Raw genomic sequence first — 11113 nt, forward strand, 5'->3', positions numbered from 1 at the left:
ATATTTCTTTTTATTGACATTTTGACGTTGGGATTCAAATAACGAATCCGCTGCAACAGCAGATTGTGGATTCAGTTTCTTATGTTCAATTGGTATTTTTATTTCAAAATTTGATTTGGGATTCGAAAATCGAATCGCCAGCAGCGGATTTGGGATTCAGTTACATGCAGGTACAATTTAATTTTCCCTTTTATTGTATGATTGAAGATTCGGAATATGAAGTTACGAAGCATTACCGGAAATTCACTAGTGATTTTGAGACTGCACCCTTACCATAAACAGAACCAGAAAAGGTATTTTTAAGAAGATATTCCAACGATTTCGCGAATTACAGATATATTTACAAATAATGAATCAGTGTCGCCCGGTAGTCGCGAGACAAAAGTCACAAAATTGGCGCGAATATTTCCAAGCGGATATAATTCATCCACATGTAACAGAATACTTATAGCATTCTCAGAGTGACAACAAACGGCAAGTTTGAATATTTCTATTTGAATATGTTTTCTTGTCAATTATTTGATCGTGTTGTTACTTTTGTTCAATCACAATGCATATAAATATCGATATCGCCAGTTTAAAAAAAAAAAACATATGAATTATCCTTGGCAACTGATGATACAATTTTAAACACGCGTCGTTACTAAGCCTCTTTTTTCTGACAAAAAGAAGCGATAATAAGCCAGTCGAATGCTAAAAATACTTGATGTTTTGTTTTGATTCATTATCTGATGGTCACTCCCGCCTTCGTACTTTCGTCTCCACACTTCACAAGAACATGTACGAGAATAATTATATATTCCATGTTTATATTTTTAAATTGAATTTATGCAAGACATTTTTCTTACATTGAAAAAAAGAAATCGATACATATGTATAGTAATTAAGGAATGTATTGTTTTCAAAATGGTCCTTGACTCTTTGTGCGCACTACGTCGTTTTCCTATACATTTGGTGTTAATTTCATTACATACACAAGTAGGCACAAACAATCATACACTCATTAATCAGCCATAGACTCTATCATTAAAAGTTTGCATGTCTCTGATGTACGAACGTGGTAATGCTCCTTTAAAAGCAATGGGCCGAGGACACTACCCATATTGGACACCGTGACGTCACAGGCGAAACATCTTTTCTTTCAAAGCAAATACCCTTGCAATGGGATGTCTTTTTTATTTTCATTCCCCGCACGTTTTGAGTGAAGCACGGGGAATTAAGAGCGGTTCAGTCTGTCTGTCTGTCAGTCGGTTTGTCACACTTCCTTTACTTTCACTTTCCAAATAAGGCACAATCCTTAAACATTATTGATAAATAACATTTTAACTTATACGCAAGTGCAACAAGGTCCCTTGAGCTGAAAAGTGGTAGGATTATAAGGAAATTAGAGGCAAGATATAAAATGTTGCTTACGTAAGTAGTCGATATACCAAGATACTGTATCAATACCACGGCCGGTGTCGGATGTGAACAATTGTATTACTACCTATGCAAGTCCTTTTGAACGCGACGTACCAACCGGACCGAACCAGTTCAAGTAGAGGTGGTTCGTTTTCTAACACGTTTCACTTAGATCTAAGATGTTGGCAGTGTGATTCATATTTTATCGAAATGCAAATTACAACAACAAAGACATTGTTTTGACTTAATTTTCATGTGATGAAGTTGCATATATGTATGGTGCCTGATTATGGCCATCTATGTTGCGCTTTGGCGTGTTGACGCGGTTTGAAATTCGCGACACTTCGACTAAATCTCTTTTAGCCGCGGTTCGCAAACGCGCCAAAGCTGGCACCAACAAGCCAATGAATGGTACAGTCCATTAAATGTTCCAATTATTCTGGTACTAATTGCGTATCACTTTTGTTGCTAAAATGAAAATTATACAGTTTCTGTCTCGCCTTCAACGATAGCCGAGGAAAACGAGAATAAAATAGTGTTATTTCGCCGGCGGCGACAGTTGCCTTAAAGTTTACATATAATTACGCGTTGTTTGTTATTCGAAGGGTATCTTTCATATAGATACCGCCATTTTTGCAACTCATGAGAGATTGAATTAAGATCATCGAATCTAAATTGCACAATTTGCCATTTTCACCATCAGAAATTGAGAACATTAATTGAATTATCTTATTAAATATAGTCTTTCTAGGACATATACTAGATGCATATTTTTTTCGATATTTAGAGGCACTTAGTTTTCAATTTGGCAAATTTGGTGTCAAATTCTATTTATTGTAAGTATTGTACGTAAATATCCAGTGTTGATGCAATAATATAGGATAAAGTATCATACTTTAATGAATATAACAAACTCGTATTGTTAAAAATTTGAATGATAGTGTGTTTTACTCTTTAAAAAGACGGCAATGGGCGATATTGTTTGGTTTTTAATGATTTCGCGTCAGATTGAAAAAAAATCGTTTTTATGGACTGTCTCTTTTGCACCATTTTTTTTTACAAATTTGCACTATAGTATAGCTACATATCCAGCAATGTTAATGAGCCAGAAATCACACTTTGAAAGTGACGATTTTTCTATATTCCTTATTTTTCAGATCATGAAATAGAATAAACGAGAGTACCGCACAGGGCAAAATTGTATACGCTCGTACGCCCGTACCTTCTGGCATGGATACAACTATGTAAATAAGATAATGAACAAGGGTAGATATTTGCAAGTTATTCTTTAATTTATTGAGTGATCATTAGGAAAAGATTTACCTTTCACTTCACCAAAGTTTAGTAGCAACAAAAAAATTCATGCTGATAAAGAATTTGAATTTAAATAAATTGTATTGCTAGCAATACACAAAAGGATTGGACGAAGGTTATCACAATTTATCAATGGCCTCGCTGTAATAAAATTATACATATCCAAGACTTAGCAATGGCCTAATGATAAACAGCATACATGTATAATAATTCTATCGTAGTATCCAAACAGAGCAGAAAAGAAAAGGATAGAGGAAGGGGGAGAAGAAGAAAGAAACTTTGAAAATGAGAATACATCGTAAAGATAACGGGCAGACATTATCGATATCAAATATGTATAATGAATTGTATGTACACTTATATGATTATATCGCTATCAATAATACAGCTTTGAACATGTTCACAAATAGTTTCTTTTGATTCTTTATCTAAGGAAATATCACCATACAGAAGGCTTTCGTATATGATATTTCTATACCATGATAGATGTCTAACTATTGTATTTCTTTGTACATTACATAATTGGCAATAAAATAAAATGTTTTCCGTCCTCTATACTATGTCCACATCGACAGGACGGACTGTCAGTTAGGTTGACACGTAATAAATCATTATTACGATTACGAAAATGTGCCATACTCTTTAAAAACATGTTGCCGCTTACTTTGATGACAGTGTGGTATATAGTGACACGTGGGAGAACCCCTTGTTACAAATCAAGACTGTTTTTGACCGACTCGGAGACAGTGGCCTAACGGTAAAGCCTTCATAATGTCAGTTTGGTGAGGAGGTACTGTACTGGCTAGAACACATGGTAGGGGAAAGGGCAAAGCTAGATGCATCATGGACCAATTTGGTTTAAAAAAGACAGTCCGAGACAAATCCGATGGACAGATGACACTGTGAAAGCAGGCAATGATCTAAAGAGCGAAATGACGAGGGCACCGGTACTAGTCCGGACTTCAATGAATCCTTTACTATACAAACAGATGCCTAGCAACGTAGCTATTGGAGCTGTGCTTAGTCAGGTATAAGGTGATGATGAACATCCTATTACCTACATCAGCAGGAAACTGTGTAATGGCAGGTTGAGTTGGCACCTGAAGATCGCCAGAAAACTGCATTCGCGACAAGAACAGGGCTTTATGAGTTTACGGTCAGGCCTTTTGGTCTAGCGTTAGCTCCTGCGACATTCGAGAGACTGATGGAAACGGTACTAGCAGGTGTACAGTGGCAGACCTGTTTAATTTACCTAAACGATATAATCGTGACCGGGAAGACATTTGAAGACATGATTGAGAATCTGCAACAAGTTTTCAACCGCCTTCAAGAAGCTGGATTAAAGCTAAAGGCGAGAAAATGTTGTCTGTTTGCCAAAGAAGTCATTTACCTTGGTCACAAGATCTCGGAGGAAGGTATCTCCACCGACCCAGATAAGGTGAAGAAAGTTGCGGAGTGGCCAGTCCCAGTCAACATCAAACAACTACGGTCATTCCTAGGGTTCTGTAGTTATTACAGAAAGTTTGTCAGGAACTTTTCTGTGATTGCGAAATGCCTACACAAGCTGACAGAAAAGGGACGGAAATTCGATTGGACACCTCAGTGTCAGGAAGCGTATGAGATTCTGAAAAGAGCGCAAAATCTCACCCTCCCTGATTTTACTAAAGAGTTCATATTCGACACAGATGCGAGTCAGGAAGCTATTGGGGCTGCACTATCACAGGAAATTGATGGCATAGAGAGACCCATAGCATTTGCAGGACGAACATTGACCAAGGCAGAGAGGAAGTATTGCGTAACGCGTAAAGAATTACTGGCTGTCGTCAATTTCACAAAGTACTTCCGGCATTATCTGTATGGCAGAAAGTTTACTGTCAGAACAGACCACAGTTCGCTCAGATGGTTGCTGAATTTCAAAGACCCAGAGGGCCAGATGGCAAGATGGCTTCAGGTGTTAAGCTCATATGACATGTACATCATCCATCGACCAGGGGAGCAACATCAGAATGCCGATGGACTGAGCAGGGTCCCTTGTCGTCTATGCAACTTTGACCCAGATTGGGAACTGAAGGCAGGCAATGGAGCACCTGAATCTACAGCTCAGCTAGTAAGGAGCGTAGACCCTTGTAAATCTGATGACAAAGAAAAACGAGAGAAAACCCCGAGCGAAAAACAAGAGGAAGACGATGACTTAGGTCTGGTTATTGACTGGGTCAAGAAAGGGGAAAAACCTGGATATAAGTCCATAGGTTTCAGAAACAAAACAGTGAAATCCCTATGGTCACAGTTCGAAATACTGTCCATTCAAGATGATCTGTTGGTGAGAAAAACACAAAAAGGAGTAGTTCATATCATAGTTCCTAGAAACGAACGTCGCACAATCCTCGGTCATGCCCATGATAACAAGACAGCTGCTCATCTGGGAACAAGAAAGACTCTTGCCAAGATCCGTCAACAGTATTACTGGCCTGTGATACATGATGATGTCAAACGATATGTCACTGGTTGCACGATGTGTGCTTAGAGTAAGAAAATGACAAAAACCAAGAGAGCACCTATGCAGATAACTGAATCGGGATACCCAATGGAGCGCATAGCTATGGACATTCTGTGCGAATTGCCGGAGACCGATGGTGGCAACAGGCACATCTTGGTTATCTCTGACTACTACACAAAGTTGACAGAAAGTTTCCCAATGCAAAACATGAACGCAGAGACCGTAGCACGCATACTGGTAGAAGAAGTTGTCTGTCGATTCGGAGTCCCCAGCATTATCCATTCAGATCAGGGCTCTCAGTTTGAGAGTGCTTTGTTTCGGGAAATGTGTCGCATACTGCAAATTCAAAAGACCCGTACCACTCCCTACCACCCGCAGTCAGATGGTATGGTTGCGCGGTTCAATAAGACATTGTTTACCATGTTAAGGGCCTTTGTGAATGAGCGACACACTGACTGGGACAGACACTTGCCATATGTCATGATGGCATATCAGTCAACCGAACATGAGACCACTTCCAATTCCCCCAACTTTATGATGCTTGGAAGAGAAACTTCTACTCCACTGGATCTACAATTCTCTATGCCACGAAATCTGAAAGCATTACCACAGAATACATGGGCGTGGGAGCTACAGGTAAAAATGGAAGACGCACACCAGTCGGTCAGAGAAAGTGTAAAGGGACGAATGCTTAGACAAAAGAAGCTTCATGATCAGAAACTCTCCTGGCAACCATTCAAGGCTGGTGATGATGTATTCGTTTTCTTTCCCAACGTCAAGACAGGACAAAGTTCAAAGCTAGCCTGTCGCTGGAAGGGTCCATTCCGAGTGATATCAAAGCTCACTGACGTCACATATCGCATACGCTGTAGGCGCAAAGGGAAGCTAAAAGTGATTCATGTGGACCGCAAAGAAGCCAAAGAAAGTTCAGATGCTCAGGAATGAGAATGCAGAGGATTTTGCAAAAGTTAAAGAGCAACAGACTCAGGTTGACGAGAGTTGTTTCGAGAGCAAGCAAAACAGAGTTGATAACAGAAGAAGTGATTGGTTTGAGGAGAGTGCTACTTTCAAAGAGAGTGAAAACGAGTCTGGGAGAGACCTTAAGAATATTAGTTCTAAGAATATAGAAACTAACCCAAAACAGGGTCGCAGACATAGAAAAGCACCTGACAAACACTCTGACTATGTTTTGTACTAGTCTATGTCTTGAGATGTTTTATCATAAAATACTTGTATCACATAAAGAAGATATACCACTAATCATAGCTTTTGGTACTTTGGTACTAAGAGAATGGTAAACACAAAGACGACCCCAATGAAGGCCTGTCCTATGTGCAAGTTCAGAACCGCTGGGACAGAAGAGCTCAGGAAGCATCTGGTGATGTGTGGTCTGAAACGCTCTGAAAAGAATGCATTTGCCTGTACTCATTGTAACTTCACGACTACAAAGCAAGTATACCTTACCCGTCATGAGAAAAGACATATCATCGAAGAGAATGGTATGGACAAAAACAGCCAACCTGAGACCGTCCATGTGTCTAATCTACAGGAGGATAAGCAGGCCGAAGGGTCCAGTGACAGCTCAAGCAGCTCCAGTAGTGATAGTGACGATGGGTCGGATGATGATTCCAATCCTTCGCCTAAAGGAACGGAAGATTGGCAAAAGCAGGACCCTGGAAGTTTACTGTCCGAGGAGTCGGAGGAAGAAACTACTGAGCCAGTTGTCCCATCTGACAACAGACCTTCAACCTCAGCTACAGCAGTGGCCACAAATCCTGTACCCCCGGATGATTCTTTGATAGGTCGGGTGATCAGGAAATCGACAAAACCTACACTGCCATTTCATAAGAAGAGAATAGCAGAACAAATTGGTGAACCAGGCAAGAGGCTACGTGCCACAGACCTGCGACAGGTCATCCCTAAACTAGTAAATCTGGATCATCCCACGAAGCGACATACGAGTACGGTTAGTCGACGTTTTGTTAATGTTGGAGTCCAGACGTAGCCCGCCATGAACAAAACTAAGCGGACAGTCACGACCACTTGTCGATATCATGAGGCAGGCAAGCAAGTGAAACAAACCACGGTAGATGAAACCTACTTTTATTTGGAAATAGAGAATAGGCTAGAGGCCAACATCATTTGGACGGACCTCACTTAAACGAAGTGACCATACACTAGTGTTGTACTATAACACTGCTGGATTAATAAAGAAAGTTGATTTGTTTTGTAAATACTTGTTTTCCTTTGGTTCTTATGATTTCGTTCTAACATAATTAAGAAGCATGGAAGCTTCAACCTCGAAGGCGTTGATGAAAATAGATAACACATACCGATCAGGCATCGTTGTGTATTGTTTACATGTGTTCATCCGGGTCATTAGTTATTCTCGTGCATTCTCCCGCACGCTTGATTATGTAATTCTACCCTTACATGTAAAACACTTGAATGACTCAGATGGTCTATATCGGAGGGTATAAAAGCCGGCTCTGACAGAACACAACACTCTGATTTCGGCATCCAAACTGTGCAGACAGAGACCCTAAGAAAGGCAGATAGTTATGGAAAGATAGATGTGACCACGGTCTTCTCCTTGATCCGTCAACTAGTCATTTTAACACAGAGTGTTTGGCAGAGGCTGATAGGTTAGCGACTACAAAGTAGTTGGCGACTACAAGCAGGTAGTCGACGGTCAAGTCAGCGACTACAAGGTAGTCGGCGGGCATGTCAGCGACCATGCTATAAGTAGTGTTGGTGGTCAGGAGCAAACACCAGGGGTTAGGTGGCCGATGATAATAAATAGGAACAATCAGAGCGTCATATCATGTTCGATTAAACATATTGCTTATCACCGACTCCCCGTATAGTCAGCGGTCACACACAGACCAGCGACAAGTAACTAGCCGTTGTGAGTGGTACGGGCCGAGTCATAGTCAAGTACTAGTTTTAGATGTAAGCAAACAGTGTTAATATAGTATTAAGACCAGGTGTCAGCGGTCAGACAGACCACTGTATATATATAACTTATATTTTATGTGTTGTATGTTCTCGTTAAATGTTAAAGGCTACCAAATAGTAGTAATATTTGTATATATTTGCATCTGTAGACTAGTCACTAACCAGGATCTATTAGAGGTAGTGACGAACCCATTTGTAAACGTCACAACTGTTACCACGGGAATACAATTATTCTACAGTAAAGAAAGAGTGTTTGGCTATAGTATGGAATGTGGAGACTTTTGCCTATTATATCAGTGGAGTAAAGTTTACAATCCAAACAGACCACAATCGTTTAAAATTGCTTCATAGGACCAAGCAAAAGAACCGGTGATTTTTTAAAAGTCAAGATGGATTGCCTCGAGTTTAATATATACTGTGTATATAGTACTAGTAAAGAAACTGTGAAGTGTCATTGATATTTTAAGCTGTACTTTAAATGTACCAGATCCTTGATATTAACATGTGTTTAGTGATATGAATTTAGGGAACATATCCTATTTGGAATTTGGTGAAATTATTGGTTATAATTCTTTGGAGTAATCTTTTTTCGGTGGAAGTACTTATATTTGGATTAATACCATGCTAAGGAATTTAAAGTAATAGTTATAGAAACTGTGTATATATTGGACATCGATTATGACCAGTGATTTATTAATGCAGTGTTTATATACATTGTATATATCATCTCAGCTTGAGTATCTAGAGCAATATTATCTCATTTACTTTTAGACCATAACATTTTTCACAGGCAGGGAGATGTTAATAAGGAGAAATTGACCCCAGCGTCAATTACATGGTCAGTGTAATCTGTGACCACCAGAGTCTGGTGATCCCCGCCAGTACATACGGTATCAGCTAAATGGAGTTACCACGGGTGTCAGGATCCCGTGGTGATGCTGCTGGACCCTTATCACAGTATCTTATTAGCTACTGAAGTAATTATAATTGCTATGTATGTTTAGACTGGGTGAACAGGCCCTGATAGAGTCAGTCCTGGTGTGGCCTTGGAAGGGGTAACGTGTAAGCTCGATACTCAGGCCATACCTGTTACCAATGTTGTCTGTGGATCACTTAGAACAGCTGTTGTTGTGTAATGCTTTATGATTGATCTTGGAATAAGCATCCTAAGGTCATTAACATTGGGCAGACTTTTTTCTGTTTTATTTTCTGGTAAGATTAACTCTACTTTAGATAAAGAAGAAAGTTACTAGGACTAAATCATTTGGTCGGTTCATACAAAGATCCAGACTGGAAAAAGTAATATTCCATTGGACAAATGTGTGGACGTCTATCCTGAAAATACATATACGACTATGTTGACTTCTGGTATCTGAATTCAAAACCCAGTTTGAAATTTCCAACCTCCAGGAGTCGGTAGTCCCTTTTGGATAACTCTTTTCCTTTTATCTAGCATTCAATACATGTTTCAATACAATTAAGTTACGAAGACTAGAAATATTTGCACATTTCAACTACTATTGTATTCGGTGCTGCGGGATTTGACATTACTAAAATGCTTGTTATATCCCACATCAAGGTTCTTTGTCGTATCCTTTGGTTCTTCAAACAACACTGTTGCTTCACAACCATATTCTTTTATCACACTAATAAAATGGACAGCGTCAGAATCACTGGACAATCTAGAATGGCTGGTGAGGAGTCTAGGCTCTTCCTATCATGATTCGACTTTCTACCTAAGGTTGACAACTGTGCAAAATAATTGTTTATGCTGTACCAAACAGGAAGGTGACACTTGGTTCACGCATACGCATTGCGTATCGTCTGTTACACCACTGTCTTATATTTGTGCACTTGGCAAATTCTTATGGTCATTGATCAAGCTTAAGAGTCGAAGGTCAACTTGTCATCATCTTCGCAAGGCACATTTAGCCTAATCAATATCATAATGAAACTTTCCATATGTATGCCATTTGAAAAGTAAATTCCAAAGATGTTAAATTCTAGCTCAAACATGAAATTAATTGAATAATTAGGTCGACAGAATTTTCCATGTTCTACATCTGGTTACATTTCAGTGGTCAAGTTTAAACTATCAAATGTCTCCATTGACCCCTTTCTGCAAAGGAAACATTTCCTTTATTTGTTCCGCATAGTAACCATAATTTTACAACATCAAGGTCTACACCACATCATATCCTGAAGGTCATCGGTTAAGGTTAAAAGGTTTTCCTCAACAGGTTTGGTTAATATTTACACTATAAGAATATAACAACACAACACAAAACGGGGTATCCATGTCTTAATGTCTAGATGATGAAATTGACCTTGCCATGTATTTGTTTTGTTGGTGTGGTTATTTTTACCTAATTTATGTTAATTTGTGTATGTAATGTTGATTGTAGTGTTTCTCCACCACAAGACACATTATCTTCACCCTAAGACGACTTCCATGAATCTCGTGTAGTGTGTCTTCTCCCTTAGACATTTTCCATGTATCTCGTGTAATGGCAATGCATTCAAAGCATATTGTGATTTACTCCATTCTGTCTTTATCTGAGAAAAAAACATACCTTTTGATTCCTTTTGGTTAATTATATTACAACTGCGTGATGACATTGAATAAAATCCTGGGTTTTTGCTTAATCTTTAGAAACAGTTTGGAAATTATTGATAATGATCATTCTGTAAATGATAAATGGTAATTAATGCCGACATTGTTGTGCATGAGATATTTGTTTTAGTGGTCGAAAATATAATAAAGACACACTGGTTGTGTGATGTTTTCTTAAGGCTCTAGCGTGGTGCCACCCCTGGTTGTGTGATGTTTTATAGGCCCTAGCGTGGTGCCATCCCTGGTTGTGTGATGTTTTATAGGCCCTAGCGTGGTGTCACCCCTGGTTGTGTGATGTTTTATAGGCCCTAGCGTGGTGCCACCCCTGG

At 39.3% G+C, this 11113-nt stretch overlaps 1 protein-coding gene across 1 annotated transcript; it reads left to right on the top strand.

The window, feature by feature from the left end:
- Positions 1 to 6503: 6503 nt before the first annotated feature.
- On the top strand, positions 6504 to 7217 carry LOC117344742 (transcription factor HIVEP2-like). The gene has a single exon (XM_033907569.1). It carries the CDS (start codon positions 6504 to 6506, stop codon positions 7215 to 7217), a length of 714 nt encoding a protein of 237 aa, XP_033763460.1.
- Positions 7218 to 11113: the final 3896 nt, after the last annotated feature.

This window comes from Pecten maximus, chromosome 16 (genome assembly GCF_902652985.1).
Source record: "Pecten maximus chromosome 16, xPecMax1.1, whole genome shotgun sequence".
In the NCBI taxonomy this organism is placed as follows: Eukaryota; Metazoa; Mollusca; class Bivalvia; order Pectinida; family Pectinidae; genus Pecten; species Pecten maximus.

Bases quoted from the DNA above. Each gene is read 5' to 3' on its own strand.
- LOC117344742 (XM_033907569.1), top strand. From the start codon at position 6,504: ATGGTAAACACAAAGACGACCCCAATGAAGGCCTGTCCTATGTGCAAG.